Source organism: Pleurodeles waltl, chromosome 4_2 (assembly GCF_031143425.1).
Source record: "Pleurodeles waltl isolate 20211129_DDA chromosome 4_2, aPleWal1.hap1.20221129, whole genome shotgun sequence".
NCBI lineage: Eukaryota > Metazoa > Chordata > Amphibia > Caudata > Salamandridae > Pleurodeles > Pleurodeles waltl.
In genome coordinates, this window is record NC_090443.1 from 381,667,614 (window position 1) to 381,689,832 (window position 22,219).

A 22,219-nucleotide genomic window follows, 5' to 3' on the forward strand; every position below is an offset into this window, starting at 1 on the left:
GATCGAGGCGGCTAACAGATATGGAGATGGTGTTCTAGTTATCAAACTTTGGTTTTGATGTGCCAGTGTTGTTGCACTTTTTATACATACAGGAAGTGCATTCTAGCACTGCTTTGCCAGGATTTGGGATTTGCTTAGTTTGAGGTGGCAGGTCTGCAATGTGTTGTGTTTGCAGTTGAGAGTGGTAGATGTGTATAGAGTGGCAGTCTGTACAAGATTTGTGAGGAAGCGCTGGTCATGGATGAATTCTACTGCTGAAATGAGTAAGGTGTAGCATGAAATACATTCATATAGCATCTCTGACATTAGGCAGGGATGATCCTGGAGGGTAAAATCTGGTCTCATATATGTAAGTGATTTATAGAGTGCAGACCTAGCAACGTGCATAGGAGCTCTATACAGAAATGGAATTTAAGTATTCTTCTATTTATAGAGATGTTAAAGTAGAGTTTGCATACAAAAGAGCAGAGGGTTTTAGAGTGCAGAAATAACTTAGCGGGGCACTGGTGGCATAGATAAAAGTGGAAGGAGATGGCAAGGAGAGAGTGCAGAGCACTGCGAGGTAGGGTTGGGCATGGAAATATAAGGGGGATGCTTCTTCAGATGAGCTTCAAAGTGGGTGGCTACCATACTCATTTAAAGTTACATACTTTTGTGGAGGCTTGCAAAGGAACAGTGGGGGTGAAGGGGACTAGCAGGCATCTTATTGTAATTCATCTATCTAAGAGTTAGAGCAGTAACAGGACATGGGGCAAATTGGTGCGTGAGTTTGGAGCTTGTTTTGTGTCTTCTGAGCCATAAGCATTTACAGTTGAGATGAATGCAAGTCGTCCTTCTGAGGTCGAGCACGCAAGCGCTCTGACCTGTTGTGACCTATCTGTGGGCTTTTAACCATGCCCACCGCACGCCCAGCACTATTACTCGTTCATAGGCTTGTATTTCAAAAATCCTTTGTTATCATTGGTAAATGCTTTACGTTTGTCCCTCCTTGGGGCAGTTTTGTTACCGCCTTGGCCATCGACCCTGTTACATGGATAATTGCACAATTGCGATACGTTTGACTGTGAGCAAACCTTTTTTTCATTTAGTGTCTCTCCTTCGCACTCATGTTCATGGCGGCCATGGTGCTTTGAATTGGCTTGCTTATGTCAACTGTTTTACTTTTCAGTTTATGTGGCAAGAAAAGTCAAGTAAGGAATTTACAATGCTAATATCTCTAACTCGAGCAAATGTGAGAGCCACTGCATTGCAAATGCTTGTTGTTGTTGGAATGACCCTAAAGGTTTTTGACCAATCGAGGCTGGATGGGAAGGTTAAAGGATTTGGGGCCCATTAAAAAGGACAAGTAATTAATTGATCTCAGTGGGGTTTTTGCAGTGCTTGGTTCTTGAGAACTGATTCTGTACCTGCCTGCGTCTTTGGAAACAATTACTTACCTATTGTGACCTTCTATCAAAAATTGTGTTTCAGTCCAATACAAAGATGACAGCTCATTACCACTGCATTATCTGTGGCTCTACTGTTTCCAGGAGGACCGAAATGATCAGTCATTTGAAGCGTCACTTGAATAAAGGAGAAACAAAAATCGTATTCTTGACAGGTTAGTAATGTCAGAGTACCATATGTGTCATACAGCTCTAATATGTTGCTTACTCTTATCTATAATAATTATCACTTTACTTAGAGTGCACATTTCGGTACAGTGCTGTGCCTCATTACCATGTCCATAACAATGGCCAGGCGAGTCCGCAGTTACACTGTCACTGTCCCAGGGCAACAGCTTAATGCTATATCATAATGTCTCATTAACAAAGTCCTAGATCAAAACGCCTCACTGCTGCTTCAAGAGCATTGGTTCAGTCCTCATTCTTTGTTTGGAATATTTTTTATTGATTTTTTTTTTTAAATAGCATTAAACATGTACAGCATAATGATGTCCAACATAGAGAGCTGGTGTCTTGGAAATGATACATCTGATGGACAGCTTTAACATTTTATGCAGGTGAAGTTATCATAGCTTTTATTCATTACTGTGTACCCGTTACCAGATCAATTGTTGAACTAAATACATGAATCTTCAACTGTCCACGATCATTGAATGCAAGACTGGGTGATTTATTTTTCATTCCTCATTCTCTTTGCATCTTTTACTGAACAGTCCTCATTCCCAGTGTCTAATATCTCTGCAGGAAACCGCTTCAGTCCGCAGTCACTGTGCTTTACTGTCCTTAGTCCTCTTGAGACAATCTCAGTTTTGCCTAGACCCTCAGTCCACCGTAGTTGAGTCGCTTTACATGGTATATTTAGTTTCCTACTACTTTTGTACAATGGTACTCAGTGCAACAAAACAGCACTGTTGCAGCAAGAAGGGCAATCTGGGCATTGCTGTAGTAATTTGCCAATTTGGGTTGCTGCCAGAGGCTAGGCAAATCTATTGAATGCATGAACATAATTTTTTTTTGACATACTGCCATAAATCCGCTTTTTCTGTTACGGCCTTTATTTAGTCGGTGTTACATGACATTACTTTGCTTTGAGTTATTTATCCTCTGGCCTTCACTTTAACCCCATTCTGTCATAGAAATGCTGCCTTTATTATCTTGGTGTGTGTTCTTAGCCTTTTTTTTTACTTCAGATATTTATGTTGGAATTGTGTGTAGATTTTGATGGGATTAAACAAGTGCAATTTTGGCAAAATGAAAAGATAAGAATTTTCTAAACCTTCATTGTACTTAATTTTTGTAGGGCACCCTTATGCAACTCCTAGCCATGCTTATTCTGTGCGATCTTCTGATGAAGTACTGAAGGAAACTGATACCAATGTCCAGGTTTTGCAAAACTACAGCACGCCCTGGAAGTCGGACTCTTTTTTTAATCCAAAAATGAAGACTAATAGGTGAGAGCAGTTGTTGAATAAAAAGCTTACCGGTGATGAGTATGGGCTGTGTGAAACTTTCCACAGGGAAATATTGAATGGTGCTAGTGAATCCTCCAGTAGAGGATCTGCTTTTTATAAAAAAGATTTCAATCCCAACAAGCATGAACAGTATACGTAGTACTAAGGTGCCTGCCACATGAGAGTTGATTTTATCTGAACTACTTCTTGTACGCAACATTGTTGAACCCAGTTTTATTGCTCCTTCTATTTTTACTCTTGCATTCCACTTTATTCAGTGTGTGTAAATTTTGCCATCCAAGAGTAGGCACTAGACGAGGTACCTAGCTCTTTTAAACATATAATCTCAGAAGAGGTTATTTCGCACACTTTAATAATCTCCTACAGAATTCTAACCTAGGTCATTGCCTTCAATTTAACATTTTTTTCTGCACCAATCTTTTGTTTTAGATTGTCTTCTTTTCTTTTTTTTCCTTCTGCTGTTTAAATCTGTTTTATGGAATTATCTGTTTAATAATCATTATTTCCCAAATTTCAGCTTTTATTCTACTTTCTTGTTGTGGGTTTTCAGATTAGGTAGACAAATGTGATAATTATTTTTTCAGATAGTCAGAGGAAACAAGATTGTTGACATTTGGCAACCCCCTCCCACCAGGAATTAACATGCAATAATTGCCAAGTTTCCTGTTCACGGTATACTGAAACATATCTCTGTGACGCAGCCTGAGAATTTCAAAGTCACTAATCCCATTAGTTCATGTTGAAATAAATTGATTTTATATTTTTTGCACTCTGTGGATTTGTTAGGCATTCCTACTAAAACAAAACTATTGAAGTACCAGAATTCATATGGTAATCCTCATAGATTTAAAAAAAGACTCAATAACAGTGTGAGTTCTGATGCATTTTTCAATATTTACAAGTGGTTAGTAAGTGACATTATGTTATTTTATGATGTGACTGCTCCATGCCTTGGCACCTCAGATGTATCGGAACTGCAGAGGTTAGACCTCACTATGCTTCTGGGTTCAGTAGATAGTGAACAAAGTTTTTTATTTACCTTGTGAAGACTGAAAAAATTCTTCAAAAGACGCTGGTGCAAAGTGCACTGTAAACATGCAGGTGTGAGAAACATATTAAGATCATGGACGCGGAAGACCGTGCTACGCCATTTCATCTGAAACATAGGAACTTTAAAAACAAGCATTTGGAATGCAACGGCTCTCGCGTTTCCTCGTGTTAGAGCTGATAGCGTTGTAAACTCCTAACCGGACTTTTCACTGGTGATGATACCTATCGGCAAAAGAGCAATTATGTACGTAACCGGAAAAAGTGCACTTAACTGTGTAACAGGGTCGATATTATGTAAAACGCTCGACTTGTGCCAAGCGAGATCGCGCTGGGAAAATAGAGAAAAAGTAGTCCACGAGCCGGATGGAAAACAGTGAGCCTCGTATGTTTTCTGTACTTGGTCGATGCGCTCGAGGAGGGCTATCCACCGGAAAAGGCATGACCTATGCATGCCTTCCACTAATTAAATCAAGCAGATTCTAACAGGCAAGTCCACGAGCCAATAAAAGACACTGACGTGACGTGGACAGGGCTCCGAGCCCTTTTCAATTCCTAAAGTGTCTCACTTAGCGAAAGCATGCGCAAGTGCATGCGACGCAGGCTCGACCCTAAAAATGGCTTGAGCTCAGAGTTGCAAGATTTCAAAAGCGGCCTGCTGTTGTGTAATTAGAAAGCTGTGAAAATGTTCAACTGCTGCTTAGCGCCTACACAGTTATTTTCAGGTTGAAATAGTTCAGATTCAGGTTGGTGCGTGCCAGTTACACAACTATGAGCCTCGTGTGATCATCCATATATTGTATTTCACTGGATGTAAGGATAAATTGGATTGGGATGTTGATCTGAGATATTATTATATGACAGCTTACAGTCGGTAAAACAATATTATATTTCTAGCTTGAAGCTAAACCAGTAGTGACCTCATGTTCCAGCAAGATGGCTTTGATTTTAGTAGTGTATTGGTAACACTTCGTTGTGGGTGATGGACTTTTTACAGTTCACTGATCAGGTGGGTTACATACTGTTGTGTTTACTTATAGTTTTGTCAACATCTTTGAAGAGAGACCTCAGGTAGTTGCTTTCACCACTGCAGAAACAGAATATTACCACATTGATCTCACTAGCAATGGAAGGTCATGGGAAGTGACATAGAGTGTAGAAACATGGCTATCTACGACATTTGCTTGACTGGCATACATCGCTCCTGGATAGCAAGCCACAAACAAAGCATGTATTAATGTCCCTGGATTAGGACATTTAGGGGTTGGCCAGTAGAACCTGGCTGTAAAAGCACTTTATAGCAAATTTAGCTCTCCAACTGTCACTTCTGCATGTGAGTAAAGCCATTTCACTTAATTTATTGGAGTCCTGATTTTCCTTTGGCTAATGTCAGTGTATATGTGGAATTCTAAATTGTTGTATTGCATAATTTTGGTAAGTGAAGATGTTGAAGATAATGGACAGCATTGCTGATCCCTAAAGCACAGAACCTTTGAAGACAATGTCAAAGAAACAGTTCCACCCCAACAGCTAATAAGCATTCTAACAGTACATTCAAAACATCTTGGGAGTATGTTTGTGTCTTCTCTGATCCTTTGGCCTCTATGTGGTGTACATCGGTGACAGTGGGAAAGAGCAGAACTCCTGTTATTGCAGAAATAGCATCGGACAAAGAGAGTACCTTTATACAGTAGACACATATAGGAAGAGAATTCTAACCTATACCTGGCCTTGGCCTAATCTAATTTATTGTGCTGGCTGTTTTGGCTAGACATTGACTTCAGATGTGAGAGTTACAAACAGCTATACAAGAAAATTATAGTTTAAGTAAGAATTGAGTTTGCTCAGAGTCTAGTTAATGGCATTGACAAAGCTTCTGGAATTCTCAGTACAGGGTGTTATCATGCAGCGATCCCAGAAAAACGATTTTTCAGGGACTACTAAGAAAATGTTTGACACAAATTAAATTGTATAATTTAACTTAAAATCTCCAGACAGAGTCTTAGTGAATCTCTTTTCAACCTAATACCTTACTTATTTACTAAGGTGGTCGGAACAAACTTATCAAATACCCTGAGCCATGGGAATCCATTTCAACTACCTCAGCCGATTGTTCAGTGTCCAGACAAGTGAATCAGCTAAGGTTTCTACTCAGCTACATACAAACTGGAAACATAAAAGCAGACATTGCACACTATTCTACTTAGCAAGTTACCTCCTCCCCTTCATCCATTATACAACTTTAGTACAAGTAATTACATTGTCATACCAGTACCTTAATCTGTAGGTTATATCATGTTTGAGTCCGTTTTTTCAGTTTACTTTTTCCTTCTTTTCACCCAAAGCTCTACATAGCTGAGCTTTTGGCATTATGTAGCCCTTATAAATTCTTGACAGCTTGTACCAAAATGTAAATGTAAATAAAGCCTGCACTAGATGAGCTGCTCTTGCATGGAATCCAGAATGAGTATTCTATATAATTCTAATTTGATTGTTTACTGTCTCAGTACATTATTGGTTACAACTTACTCTTGTCAAGCCACCTTTATGAAAGACCATTTATTTTCCTCACTCTCAGTAGCACCATCACTGATGTTTTATCAGAGTGGTACCACTTTGCTGGTCCCTCTAAAGAGGAATTACTTGCCCATGAAGTGGCATTACTGATATTTGTAGCTAATACCCCATTTACAGCCTTGTAGGTAAAGTTAAGGTTTTTGAGAGGTGTTAGTTAACCAGTTTTAACAGTATGATGAGGGAAGGCCCTCTCAGAAGAATGGAATGTATGCTAAAAAAGTCATTGTGTGGAAGATGAGTTTTCTGCAAAAATATGGATTTTCTGCCTAATAATCTATTGTTTGGTACATCATTTGGCAGATTTGAAGCACAGAAATGTTTTGTTATTAGCGTAAATAATTAAAAGGTTAGTGAAACTGCTGCTTGTGGTTTGTATTGCCATGCCAGATGTTTTACAGAATTTAACTTTAGTTATCCATTGTCAGAGGTGATAGTGTTGCATGGATAGTATAAACATTGAAATGGGGCAAGTACTTCTGTTTGCAGTATGAGACAAAAGCCTTCAATACTTATGTGTAATTGAAAGAGAGTGGATAGATTGATCCTTTTTCAACACTTTATTTAACTTAATTTCACTATTAATGCAAATTCAATGTTCACATAAAAAATTATGTTATTAAACCTGCACTTTTTTTATCAGGGTATTCTCTCAGACATTAGAAGCCACAAATATATTGCATCTCTCTTATGGTCCCAGGTCTTCAATCCTAGAGTACCCGTTAGTGAAGCATGTACATATTACGTATAAAATGTAATATATTTTCTGGTAGTCCTTTTTAATGGTAAGATGCATTGTATGATTGCCCCATATTTTGCTTTTCCTTGATGCATAATTTGGTCCTCACTGCTACATAATCCTAGTGACCCTGGTTATGACCTACACATAGGTGTGATATTTTCCACCCTCTCAGCAGCTTCAACTGCAAACCAAACATCTTGACCCAGTTATGGGGATTACAGACAGTATAGTTCTGTGGTTTTGATCTTCCTCAAAGATGGTCATAACAAAAACTCTTGTGGTTAACGGCAGTGCCCTCCAAGTCTCAGTAGTTCTCCTGCGACTTGTCAGTGTCTGTATGCACCATCTGCTCAATTAAAGTACTATGAAGTGCTGTTTCAAATGTATACTGCTAGCATGTAGACTTCTCTCCACTTAATTGAGAACCACAGTGGAATAAACTGTTGACCCAAGCTAGAGGAATGAATGTGGGAGAGTTGTTTATACATTAACAGATTCAGGAAATAAGTCCTACTGCTCAGTAAGGTCAGCCCAGTCAACCTTTTCACTTGGTGGCTTATCTGGGCACTCCACTGAATTGTGTGAACCGAAATATAAACCTGTGTGAAATGTGTTGTGTCACCCCTTCTTATCTGCCATTGTAGTTGCATTTTGCTGTTCAGACACACTGTAAACTTTGTGCATGTGATAGTACTATCCATCAGATAAGAATATGTACTTAAGCCCTCACAAGAGCAGAGGAGCCAAGTAAGTTATACTCCTGAAACACCGATCATATAATACCCCCCACCCCAAAGTTTCTACACTGACTCCTATTGATAAAAAGAGTAATTTTTAAAGAAGCTTAGTTTAAGTCCCACCCCCATGAGTATTTTGATTCATGCACACCTACCTGAAAAATGAGGTCAGTGGAGACTGCACAATTATGGAGTCTGAGTTTAAAAACAAATATTTTAGAGGCAGAATCCAGGATATAGCTTGCCAGGCTAAGCTCTGCTGCACCCAGTTAAAAAAAGAAATTGCTCTTCCAAGTCTTTCCATCCTATAATTCGCCAGTGGTACAGTTTTACTGCTTGAGACATATCTGAGCATTGGAATAGCTATTAATTGTGACTAACAACTTCTCGATAATGGGATCTTAACTTATGTTTTTGGCAGGATGCAAAAATACCTTTTCTAGGAGAATCTAATTTCATAGAAGATATCAAGGTAAACCCTTGAGTGCTCGACTGTCAGCACATTTTGTTTCCCAGTTACACCTGAAAATGTTTGCACAAACCTTGTATAAACCCTGTACAAATATTGGAAAGGCACTTCCATTGTTGTTTGTGCCACTTCTCCATGAGCTAGATGTATGTCACTGAAATTACACGTTTATAACTGGAAAAGTTAAAAAATGTACAGGTAGGTTGGGCATCTGTAAATGGACAAATCTACATGATGCCTTCGAATTACCATGTTGACTGCTATCCCAGAGCTCACAGCTTTGGCATTTGCCTCCAAGCTTGTCTTTCTACTGTTTTGTAAGAACTGTAAAAAAAATTATATCTGCCCATTTACTGGTTGTTTACTGCATGTCTGATCAGAGATTTATTTTCATTTCTCTTCTTTTAAGAGATTTTTGCATTTTCCTACATTTTGTATTTCTCTTCACCCATAAAGCCTTTAGTTTTCATTACCAGCCCATCATGTCAAAATCAAACCTGAAAATGTGTCATGTCATCTTCATCCTCTGGCTACCAAACTCCCATAGACTCCAAGCGTGTTTAATTTGCCAATGAATAAAAAACAACTTTAAAGGGTCTGTGAAGGAACCTTCTTGATCCTTGTCTGAATCCAATTGTGCTGTGCCACAGCTGAAGAAATAGCAGGAAGAGAAGTTTTCAGGAGCTCTTTCTTCCGTCTCAAAATACCTTGGATCGTGCTAAGGAAAATCCAACAAGATAAATAATGAATACTGCTTTCACAAACTCAAAACAAGCAAGGGATCCCCAAAATACAACAGGCTGAAGTGGGACAGGGAAAAATATAACAAACTAAAGCAAAACCCACCTTCAGACCAGGGTTCCAAATATAGCAGAAGGTATCTTATTTTATTGAACACCCAATATATTCATTGGTATGATTGTAGAAAAAAGATTTGTATAATACAAAAAAGTCCTTTATTCCCTGGGACAGAAAATACAGGTAAAATAGCTTGCAATCACACAATCTCAAACATACCGAATAAAATACAACCTGGACAAAACAATAAATAATCATAACATATACAAAAATAAACATATAATGCTCTCCCATTGGGACTTATTGTTGAAGAAGTCCTCTATTTTTGTTATAATATTTATATTTGTCAAAACGTTTCTTACTAGTTGATGTAAATTATACTTAATTGGCCATGATTCCCAAAGCAGAAGATAACAAGGAGAAAAAGTCCAAGGAAACGTCTTTGTCCAGGTCAGTAGTGCCAACAAGCCTTTCGGTGGAAAGTGGCCACAAAGGGTCACTCACCTTCTTCAGGGCACATATCATTCATATGTTTATAGCCATCCCAGGAGAGGCAATAATTATGAACCGAATACTATTAATTAAAGGGCTCATAGAGCTCCAATCTTATTTACACAATAAAGAGTTCCTTACGTAGGTCTCATCAAATATCCGGATTGCTCTTTTTTTCCCCCGGTCCATCATGTCCGTATGGTTGTTTCAGTGATATGGAAAAGATGTGGGAAATACATGCATAGGTATAATAATTTTCCACTGAAAAAGAAACCTATAGAATTTATGGAGTAGAAAACAAATATGCTAAGCATTTTCAACTATAATCAAAGCTACTAGTTTGCCTGTCTGGCTAGGCAGATGCATCCATTAAATATGGGATACAGTCAACTGGCCTCAGAGTCTCTTTTCAAGGAGGCTTGACAATAAATCTTGGGGAAAAAATTGCCTTCAAACAAGATACCAGCTTATCAGCAGATGTATCAGACCTAGCAACCTATGAATACTGCTTTGGGCTCTCAATGAACTGTTTACCATGGCTGCCTCTCACAGAGTTAAATCCAGATATCCAGCAAACAAATTGCATCTCTTCAAGTCAGTAGATCACAGACTTTTTAAATTTGACTTAGCGGTGTACAGAATGACAGCAACAGTAGAACTAGATTTAACTCACTTACAATGCAAATTCTTTGTTGATTCCTCCAGCTTGTTCACCAACCTTGCTCCCAACATGGTTTGGAAGAACAGAATCATCAAAGGTCACATTATCATTAATATCAACCTTTGAGGTAAAAACGTGAACAACAGTCCTTAGCAGGAGGGAAACACCCTGTTCTAAACTTTTCACTAAACTTTAATTTTCCTACTTCATGCCAGCATCTCTCCCCCACCACCCACCCACTTCAATTCTGACAGGAAGTACACCTTTTACAAAACAAAACAACCCAAAGAGAGTGACACAAAGGCAAAGTAAAGGTATTAACTCAAGGTATTTATTGGCAAGAAAAAGTGTTCTGAAGCCAGTATTCAGACCCATTTTGGACCGGACAACAAACCGACTGGGTAAATACAGAGAAGGTAAGAATGTTGGAGCTACCTCAAATCATTCCTTCACTGCAAAAAAGGCATGACTATGTACTAGGTTCTTGCAAGATGTGTATTTATAAGATTCTAGTCTTTCAGGGTGAGGGAAAATTTAACATAGAAGCCTTGCAATTACTATGTGAACATGAGCACACCAGGTTGGAAGTACTTATTGGTTACAGTTTTCAGCAAACATAACATAATAGAGGAGTATCCATAATGGAGGTCTTCTGTAAGAAGGATTGAATACCTACTGGATGAACTAAGAATACGTTGATTAGGAAGGTTAATGTAGTGGGACTCCAAAGAACACATATCCTTTATATATTGCTGCTTGCAGCAAAGTCAATAAATATGTTTAGAAGTATGTTCCTTTTACTTCTGCGTATAGAAAGCAATTAGAACCCCTTAAGAAGTAACCTTTGCGAGGTTTTAGAATTGGGGGCTGTAGTTACAGCAAGGCAACAAGGAGAACTGCAAAAAAGAAAAGTAAAACTGTGACAAAAGTTTTTTGTTTAATGTGGAAAGTAAAAAACAACAAAAAAAAAGCTTCAAAGGCAAGACTGTACTCTGGCTTCTTGCTTTGGTAAGCAGTCTTGGCTAAGAATCTCCCATCCAGGCTGTAAGTTGATTGTAAAGTATTCTGTAAAATGACAATTTTTACACAGTTCATTCCCGTAGATATAAAAAGTGTAACAAGGTGATCCTTTTTACTAAAGAAAACAGTACAGTAGGCAAGACTCCTGTAGGCTACATCCAAACTACCCAGAATCTCCAATTCACTCTTGAGTTTAGCAATCATAAGGTGAAAATCTGAGGAATACCTCAGGAAGAAAAAGTAGACCAGGTCCATCTGGACATCTTCTAAACTCAAGTTAGTTTCCACTGTGGAGGGGGTAACTATTTCCTTTACAGTGAGCTGACCGGATACGTAACCATTCAAATGCATCAAAAAGTAAGAGAGACAGTTACAGATTATTCTACTAAAAGCTGCTATCAAACATAGGGGGTCATTACAACCCTGGCGGATGGTGTTAAAGCGGCGGTAAGACCGCCAATAGGCCGGCGGTAAAAAAATGGGAATTATGACCGTGGTGGAAACCGCCAACAAAGACAGCCACTTTAACACTCCGACCGCCACAGCGGTACTGACAAACAGCGGAGTGGTCACCGGCAACAGACAGGTGGGAGACAATGTACGGCCCACAGTATCACAACCTACCAATCCGCCACCTTTTCCGGGGCGGATTCACCGTGGATAAAAACACAACAGAAAAAGCCATTTCAAAGGGAAAACGCTCACCTCTACACACTCCACGAGGAACAACGACACCATGGAGCCGGAACTCCAAATTCTCCCTGCGATAGTCTTCCTGCTCCTATACGACGATCATCAACGCCGGCGGCGAAGACAACGGTGAGTACTGCACCTACGACATAGGGGAGTGGGAGGCAAAAGACAGGGACACACACACACGCAACACCCCGACCCTCACCCACTACAACACACACACCAATGCATATCCAAACATTACAGTAACAACCCCCTAGCTCCCCGGAAGAATGCAAAGACAAAACGAAATGAGTTCAACCATTGTAATATATCAAAATACAGTAAGCAAATATATACATATATATATATATATATACACATTCAACAAAATATACATCACGATTAGTAGTGCAGGTAATGCACCATTCATTGTCTGTGGACCACTGAGCCCAAAATGCATGGGCGAGGCCCACACCAGATACCTGATCAAAATGGAGAGAAGACTGCCGGGGCATCAGATAGAAATACAACAGGCACCTCAGGGGGAAGGGAAGGGGGGCACCTCAGCCGGATGAGTGCACCACGCCAGATCCACGAGGGGGCTCCATGCCCATTGATGTATCCTGGGGAGTGCAAAGCCACAGTCTCTCAAGTCTCTACAGTGGGTGGTTTGCCCACTGTACCATCCTGGGGAGTGCAAAGCCACGGTCTCTCAAGTCTCTACAGTGGGTGGTTTGCCCACTGTACCATCCTGGGGAGTGCAAAGCCACGGTCTCTCAAGTCTCTACAAGTGGGTGTTTTGCCCACTGTACCATCCTGGGGATTGCAAAGCCACGGTCTCTCAAGTCTCACAAGTGGGTGGTTTGCCCACTGTACCATCCTGGGGAGTGCAAAGCCACGGTCTCTCAAGCCTCTACAGTGGGTGGTTTGCCCACTGTACCATCCTGGGGAGTGTAAAGCCACAGTCTCTCAAGTCTCTACAGTGGGTGGTTTGCCCACTGTACCATCCTGGGGAGTGCAAAGCCACAGTCTCTCAAGTGGATAACAGTCTCCACAGGTTCTGGAGGGGGACTGGTGCCCAGAGTGCTTCATCCTGTGAAGGACAGATGGAGTGGATGCATGTCTCCACTGGTTCTGGAGGGGGACTGGTGCCCAGAGTGCTTCATCCTATGAAGGACAGATGGAGTGGATGCATGTCTCCACTGGTTCTGGAGGGGGACTGGTGCCCAGAGTGCATCACTCACCCCGTGACATCCCAGTTGCGTCACTGCCCCTGCCGCCCATGGGCTAGCGGTGCTTGCGTTGGCGGTCTTTGCCCTGTTCAGCGGTGCTTGAGTTTGCAGTTTCTGACCTGTTCAGCGGTGCTTGCCCTGTTCAGCGGTGCTTGCCATGGCGGACTTTGCCCTGTTCAGCCGTGCTCGAGTTGGCAGTTTCTGACCTGTTCAGCGGTGCTTGCCCTGTTCAGCGGTGCTTGCCATGGCGGTCCTTCATTGCCCAGCTGGGCTGGGTCTGGCGGTCCTTCATTGGGCAGCTGGCCTGTGGCTGGTGGGGCCCTCCTGGGCAGCTGGGATGTGGCTGGCGGTGGCATCCTGGGCACTGACTCTGGCGGTGCCCTCCTGGGCACAGACTGTGGCCTCCTGGCCAGTGACAATTGGGCTGGCGGTGGCCTCCTGGGCAGCGGGGATGATGGCGGTCTTCTCCGCCGTGCTGCTCCTCCCAGACTTTGGAGATTTCTTCTGCCCCTTCCCCACCTCGGGAGGAGTCACAGCTGAGTCGACACTCCCCCCGGGACCCTTGTGAGTGGCTTTGCTGGCTGGAGTCTTCACCCTCTCCCGCCGGGCACTGTCCAACTTCTGGTGCTTCACGGGGGGGGACTGGCTGTGCTGTGGCTCCGTGTCACACTGGCTGTCCCGGTGGCCGGTGCACTCCACATACCTGTAACAATAGGCACCACTGGTCCCGGAGATTTTTTGGCTGAGGTGCCAGTACGGGACCTATTAATTGGAGGGGTAGAGGGGGTGGGAAAGAGGTCAAGCTTGGTCAGGAAAAGTTTCTTAGGAACACTGGGGCGGGCAGGTGGAGGGGGTTTGGGAGTGGAGGAAGAGGTAGTGGTTGTAGGAGGTGTACGTTTGGTGACTTTGGATGAAGGTGCATGCGCTGGAGGCTGTCGTGAGGTGGATGGCTGTTGGGTGGGTGTGTGCCTGCGTTTGTGTTTCTTGGGAGGGGGCGTTACAGACACACTGGGAGAGGACACAGGGGACGTGTAAATGGGAGTGGGGGTGGTGAGGGCACGCGAGTGTGGTGTGGTGGTGGGTGTGCTGGTGCGGGACGTAGTGGCTGTAGTGGTAGTGCATGCAGGTGAGAGTGTAGACGACACTGGGAGGGAGGAGGGAGACGAGGAGGAGGGGGACACAGTGGAGGCAGTGGATGTTGGTGTGTCTGCATGTGTGTGATGCTTGCGTGAGTGCCTGTGGGATGTGTGGTGCTTATGTTTGCCTGAGCTCCCTTTGTGTGTTGACGTGTGTGCATGCTGGTCTGATGGTGTGCTTGGGATAGGCTTTGGTACAGGGGATTGGGTCTGGGTGGAGGAAGTTGGAGGGGGGAGGCTAGACACACGGACAATGGCTGCCATCAGTGCTGAGGCCAGAGTTTGCAGGGTTCGATGAAGGGCAGCCTGACCAGAATGAATGCCCTCCAGGAATGCATTTGTGTGTTGCAATTCCCTTTCTACACCCTGGATAGCATTGAAAATGGTAGACTGCCCAACAGTGAGTGACCTGAGGAGGTCAATGGCCTCCTCACTGAGGGCAGCAGAGGTGACAGAGGCAGGGGCTGAGGTGATGCCCACCCTCCTGGGTGAGCGGGCACGGGGCAAAGGCTGAGGGGCTGCTGGGAGGGCGGTGCTGGTAGGGGGGGTGGCGGCTGTACCTGTAGAAGTGGGGGGCACAGATTTTGCCACCACCACAAGGGAGCTCCCATCGGAGGACGAGTCCGTGTCGCTGGTTACTGATCCTGTGACCGCCGTGAAGCTCCCCTCGCCCTCCGTCCCACTGGTGTATTCCGAGTCCATGGTGTGGCCCTCCAAGGCCATGTGGGATGCAGCTCCCTCGTGCTCCGGTGCCACTGTACCTCCACCTGATGATGCTGATGCACACAAGAACAGGGAGACCACAAAAAGGGGGGGGATGACAGTAGAAAGACAGGTTGAGTGCATGGCTTACCGCTACCGTTGGTGGACAATACAGACACAGAAGCCCCCTGCACTACGTCGCGCTGTTGGGCTCTACAGATGCAATTCCTGGGGTATTTCCTACATGGCTATAGTCGACATCTGCACACATAGATGACACAGGGGCATGTATACCTGTACTTTGCACTCTACAGAGGTGGGGCGGGGTGCCACATGGCCTGCATTACGGAGGGGCCTAGCCTACGTAACTCGCCCTGGCCTAGGGAAACCCACAGCCCTCCTCCCTCACCCAGACACCTTCACTGCGCGCAAAGTCTGCTGAGTGTTGTTGTACTCACCCCCTTGTGTCTGCTGTGAAGCCCTCAAGTGGCCATCCAACTCCAGGTAGGCCACCGCCAGGATCCGGAACATCAGGGGGGTCATGGTTCGACGGGCACCCCTCCCACGTTGGGAGGCCATCCCCAGCTGAACCTCCGCCGTCTTCTTGCTCCAGCGGCGAATGTCCTCCCATCTTTTCCGGCAGTGGGTGCTCTGTCTGTGGTGGACCCCCAGGGTCCGGACGTCCTTGGCGATGGCACGCCAAATATCCTTCTTCTGGTGGGTGCTGACCTACATGAAATGTACAGGGGAAGAAGAGAAGTCATTACCAACTGCACCGTCGAAGTGAGTGGCCCACATCCCTACCCTTGCCATGTGGCACATGCATTCACAGTCCTTCATGCACGCAGAACTGTGTCCCCTCTCTTCTTACAACCAGCCCTCTCCACACAGGCATAGCCCATACAACGTGCTCCCTGTGTACTTACCTGTTGGTCTGGAGGACCGTAGAGTAGCGTGTACTGGGGGAGGACCCCGTCCACGAGCTTCTCCAACTCCTCTGCAGTGAAGGCAGGGCCCCTTTCCCCAGACGTACGAGCCATTGTCTCTTCCAGACCGAGGTCACAGCAGCACTTGCAGTGTAGGTCCTCTCCTGTTGAAGATCAGGTATCGAGTGATTAAACAGTTAGAAAATGGCGGTCACGTCCGCGGCGGTGCGTACCATCACCGCCGGCGTACAATGTCATTGGCTCCTGGGACCCATAGGATCCAATTTTAACCAATGCAGCATTGCGCCGCGGTCTCCGACCGCCTACCGCGATGGTGTACAACGCCAGCGCTGTTAGCTCACATCCCATTGTCCCACTTTAGAGGTCAGGCAGCCACCATTTCAGGGGCCCACATGGCCTGATTCACAACTGCGTCACACAGACTTAGGCCTTGTCGCACAACACAAATACTGGCCAGATTCTGTGTAGGAATGGTGTTCTATGTAGACTGTGGGTACATACCTCTGAGTTGTTTGACTCTGTGGTCGCTGTTGTCCTTCCTAGGCACCGTCCGATGGGACATGGGAGGAGATGGCGGAATCCTCCGGTGTACCGACCGCTGGTGGACCTGTTGACAATGGAGGAGCGACATTTGATCATCACCTACAGGTTTGACCGTGCCACAATCCAGGAACTGTGTACCCAGTTGGAGCCAGACCTGATGTCAGCAATCCGCCATCCCACAGGGATCCCCCCTCAAGTGCAGGTGCTATCAGTGCTCCATTTCCTTGCAAGTGGGTCATTTCAAACAACAGTGGCCATGGCATCAGGGATGTCCCAATGTTGTCCAGAGTGTTGTCTGCCCTTCTGAAACACATGCGGAGCTACATCGTTTTCCCTCATTTGGAGGATTTGGCTACAGTTAAAGGTGACTTCTATGCCCTTGGACATATCCCCAACATCATAGGTGCCATTGATGGGACCCATGTAGCTCTGGTCCCCCCCCACAGGAGTGAACAGGTGTACAGGAACCGGAAGAGTTATCATTCCATGAATGTACAGATGGTATGTTTGGCAGACCAGTACATCTCCCAGGTAAATGCTATGTTCCCTGGCTCTGTGCATGCCGCCTACATCCTGCGGAATAGCAGCATCCCTTATGTGATGGGTCAACTCCAGAGGCACCGGTGTGGCTATTAGGGGACTCTGGTTACCCCAACCTGTCATGGCTACTGACCCCAGTGAGGAATCCCAGGACCAGGGCAGAGGGACGCTACAATGAGGCCCATGGGCGGACTAGGAGGGTGATCGAACGCACCTTCGGTCTCCTGAAGGCCAGGTTCGGGTGCCTCCATATGACAGGTGGTTCCCTATTCTACTCACCAAAGAAGGTGTGCCAGATCATCGTGGCCTGCTGTATGCTTCACAATCTGGCTTTGCGACGACAGGTGCCTTTTCTGCAGGAGGATGGTCTAGATGATGGTGTTGTGCCAGCTGTGGAGCCTGTGGACAGTGATGAGGAGGAAGCAGAGGAAGAAGGCATTGACAACAGGGACTCGGTTATCCAGCAATATTTCCAGTGACACACAGGTGAGAACACATTCCTGCCTACTACAAGTACTTTCACACTTCTACCTCTATCCTGTCTGTCGATTTCAACCAGTATATGGTAACTGAGTTGTACATTTCCATTACGGTTTCACAGGTGTGGTTACCAACGTGTGTCATCTGCTTACATTCCTCATGGACTTGAGATGTGTGACATAGGTATGTTGACATTCCATTTGAAACAGCATTTTGTCACTGTCACTGCTAATACAAATTTTCAAAATCACACACTGATTCCAGATTGTTTTGTGCTTCAAGGGTGTTTATTGAAGTGCTAAATATTGGAGGGGAGTGCTAAAATGGTGAGGGTTGATGGTGGAGGAATGTCCATGGCAGAGTCCAGTCTATTAGTCTCACAGGTGCACTGCGCATATGGGCATAGGAAGTGGAGCTGGGGCAGTTCCAATATGGACAGGGTTACAAAGTGGGACAGTGGGATGACAATCAGGGTGGTCTCATTTCTTGGCAGGGGTCTTGGCATCGTGCTCTGTCCTATTCCTGGATCTCAGGGACCGCTTGCGGGGTGGTTCTCCATCTGCAGGGGGTGGGGTGCTGGTGTGGTGGTCCTGTGGCGGTGCCTCCTGTCCACTAGTGCCGGCATAGGTTGTGGGCAGTTCTTCGCCCATGCTAGTGTCAGGGGCCCCTTGGAGTGCCACAGTGTCCTTCCTGGTGTGTTGTATCTCCTTCAGCACCCCTACGATGGTGCCCAGGGCGGTGCTGATGGTTCTGAGTTCCTCCCTGAACCCCAAATACTGTTCCTCCTGCAGCCGCTGGGTCTCCTGAAACTTGGCCAGGACCGTTGCCATCGTCTCCTGGGAGTGGTGGTATGCTCCCATGATGGAGGAGAGGGCCTCGTGTAGAGTGGGTTCCCTAGGCCTGTCTGCCCCCTGTCGCACAGCAGCCCTCCCAGTTCCCCTGTGTTCCTGGGCCTCCGTCCCCTGGACCGTGTGCCCACTGCCACTGCCCCAGGTCCCTGTTGTTGTTGGGGTGGTGGGTTATCCTGGGTTCCCTGTAGTGGTGGGCACACAGCTGATTGACGTGTCCTGGGTACGGAGGTATGGGCCCGCTGGGTGAGTGCTGTGCTGGTGTTGCCAGAGGGTGGAAGGTCTGTGGTGGCCTGTGACTGGGTGTGGGGAACCGACTGTCCCGAGGCCCACGATGGTCCAGGCTGGTCATCTGGATCCAGTTGGACAGAGCTGCTGTCATCACTGTGGGCCTCTTCTGTGGGTGGGATGGAGATGTCTGGACCCTCCTGTCTGGTGACGTTGGGTAGTGGTCCTGCAGGGGTGTAAAAGCATGATTATTGCATCTGTGTGTGTCATGGTGTGCAATGGGTGGGTGACCGTGTACCCCAGTGCTAACATTCCTGTGTGGGGGCTTGTGTGATTATGGGTGAGGGGAGGTGTTATGGGTATGTGCAGTGGGCATGCTTTAGTGATGGGTGTCCATGCTTAGTTGTGTCATGCAGGGCTTGGTGTTGGGATGGGTGGTTTGTGTTAGTAGTACATATGTGAGGAGTTGGAGTGATAGGGGAGGGGGTGAGGGTGGGGGTCTGTGATAGCATGCAGGTAGGGTGGGGGAGATGATAGTTAAGATTTGACTTACCAGAGTCCATTCCTCCACCAACTCCTGCGAGGCCCTCAGGATGCATAATGGTCAAGACCTGCTCCTCCCATGTTGTTAGTTGTGGGGGAGGAGGTGGGGGTCCGCCGCCAGTCCGCTGTACCGCGATGTTGTGTCTGGAGACCACGGAACGCACCTTCCCCCGTAGGTCATTCCACCTCTTCCTGATGCCGTCCCGATTTCTTGGGTGCTGTCCCACTGCGTTGACCCTGTCGACTATTCTTCGCCATAGCTCCATCTTCCTAGCTATGGAGGTGTGCTGCACCTGTGATCCAAATAGCTGTGGCTCTACCCGTACGATTTCCTCCACCATGACCCTGAGCTCCTCCGAGAACCTGGGGTGTCTTTGCTGTGCCATGGGGTGGTGTAGGTGATGTGTGGGGTGGTGTATGTGGTGATAAGTGTGGTGATATGTAGTGGTGTGTGGTGTTTTGTGCGTGGAAGTAGTGTGGGTGATGGTGTTGTGTGCCTCTGTATGGTGGGGTTGTCTATGCTGTGCTGTCTCTCTGGCCTTCGTCTAAATTGTTTGTCGTAGGGGTTTGTGGGTGATGTGGGTGTGTGTTTTATATAGTATTGATTGTGTGGGAGTGGTGTGTGTATGTGTATCAGGTGTGTGTATTTCGAATTGTCCAATGTGGTGGTGTTTTGGAGATGTGTGTGTATTTTGAGCGCGGCCGTGTGTACCGCCAATGGAATACCGCGGTTGAAAGACCGCCGCGTGGACTCGTGGGTCGTGATAGCATGGGCGTATTTCTGTTGGTGTGACGTGGAGGTTTTTTTTTCGCCAGTTTATCACTGACCTTTGGTGTGGCGAACTTGTGTGGGTATCTGAATTTTGTCGGATTTCGGGATGTGTCATAATAGCTGTGGCGGATTTCCGTGGCCACGGCGGTGTGTTGGCGGTCTTCTGCACGGCGGTAAGCGGCTTTTACCGCCAATGTTGTAATGACCCCCATATTCTTTGTGTTAATCTGTGCATATCACTTTATTTCCCTGTGATTTAAATGATTTTTGTAACATTCTGTATAGTAGAAGCACAAAGAGATGCTTTAGAACAGTAGCAGAACAGGGAAAGGATGAGAGATGAGAAGAATAAATGGATCCTTTTTCAAGGTTTGGGCTTCACTGATGAGGTGGATCTTAAGTGTTAACAACACTTTCTGAAGTCATTTTACTGACTGATGGACAGGCCCGAGAAGGAATTCTTAAGAGTAGCACCTTAAAATGTGAAACATACCAATGTGTCTTTGTGCAAGTGTGCGTGGAATCATGCAGAAGCAGACTCTATTGTGTCTGGTACAAAAGTGTCCTAATTGTCACGTTCCCATCTGTCAAAATTGGTTTCTGTTATGTGTTCTCAACTAGATTTCCCTTCTCAGCCCAACACTCAATATCCCTATTCCATTCTGTCACATTTACTCATTCAGTCACTGTTTCTACTCTTCCACGTACTGTCCTCTGTTTGGGATCCTCTTTCTACAATAAAAACATAATCTTCGAATAGTTGTGTCGGGGTATCCTTTAAGTAAATATTAGGCGTACCATAATGTCAAATTTCTTTGGCCAATCCTTAACCAAAATTCCCCCCAAAATGTATTCTAAATCTGAAGATTTTGTATTCATCCCTACAAGAGGGTGTTTCTGCCAGTTTCTCCACTTTGGTAAGGGAAAAAAACACTAGAGGCAGTCTTGGTTCAAGGTTTTAGACCTCCGTTTCACAGTATTTCATTTAGTGGCTCATAGTAGTCAGCTGTCCTTTACAGGACAGCCAATACTGCTAGGCTATAGGTTTCAGATGGGAACTTTGCACACTGTTCATGAGCACTTATCGACTTTGCAGCTAATAGGAAATGACGTGTTTTTTTAAGACACCCGGTTTGTATGAAGTTAAGAACATGCTTGCTCCATATTTTCATTTGTGATTTTAATTTTGTTTTACAGGCAGCTGATATTCTGTGCTTTAGCCGTCTTGGCACAAGAACGAATGCCCTTAGAATGCCTGGATGCTTTTGGGTCAACTGGTAAGAAAACACTGTAATTGATTCAGCTGTGCCGAAACAATGTCATCTTCCAATCTCACCCTTTGGGGCTCTGTTTCCAGTACCAGATAACCATGATGCCCTACAAAGACCCCTCCTGTGGGTGTCCTAATATCACTCAGCATATGTCCTCTGTAAAAGCCACCTCAGCCTCCAATTGTACATCTCCTTATCTTCTTTTCCCACCTATTCTTAAGTTTAACTTACTTTATAGCACCTGCACCCAGTCCATCCATTGCTCTGCTCCTTTTTTGCGGAATGAGTTTGACCACCTTCACTCTTATTGTTTAAGTTGTTTTCTTCCACAAAACCTTCAGATTCCAATAGTGCAGTTATTTGACAAATTAGACATCTGTATCCCATTTCTAGGTGTTTGAAAATTGTGTTAATGACAGTTTATCTCTTAGAAAGAGGCTCTAGAGTGCCTCCATAACGCATACTTAAACCTTTGAGGTTATTGATGTAGTAATTTGAATTTGGCGTATTGTATCTTGTAGAATCACATGACTAATAGAGCACTTAGTATGTTCACTGCCCTTTATAAATATTATTTTTAAATAATTGCATGTAAACTTAGGATGTGTTCTAGTCTGTGACTGGGCAGCGTTAGTAGCCTGCAAGAGACATATATTATTTCACTAAATCTCCTGTTTGCATCCTTCAGACATCTTATTTTTCATAACACTCCAGAACAAAAGCTAACCTTATTTCAATCTTAAGATATTTTAGTGGAGTAATGTATTCACTGCAGGATCCCTTTATGTAACATGAAGGTCTTGTTTTCAGATTCCACCAATCTATACAGTGTTTCATCCTTCTGC

At 44.9% G+C, this 22,219-nt stretch overlaps 1 protein-coding gene across 4 annotated transcripts in view; it reads left to right on the forward strand.

The window, feature by feature from the left end:
• The window catches only part of TRMT1L (tRNA methyltransferase 1 like), a 274,234-nt gene that overhangs the window by 102,629 nt on the left and 149,386 nt on the right, over nucleotides 1–22,219 (forward strand). For all 4 annotated transcript variants that reach the window (XM_069231501.1, XM_069231499.1, XM_069231498.1 and 1 more), the window contains exons 8-10: nucleotides 1,471–1,600; nucleotides 2,746–2,896; nucleotides 21,301–21,380. In XM_069231501.1, the coding sequence (XP_069087602.1) occupies nucleotides 1,471–1,600; nucleotides 2,746–2,896; nucleotides 21,301–21,380 (361 nt within the window). The remainder of the gene's footprint in view (nucleotides 1–1,470; nucleotides 1,601–2,745; nucleotides 2,897–21,300; nucleotides 21,381–22,219) is intronic.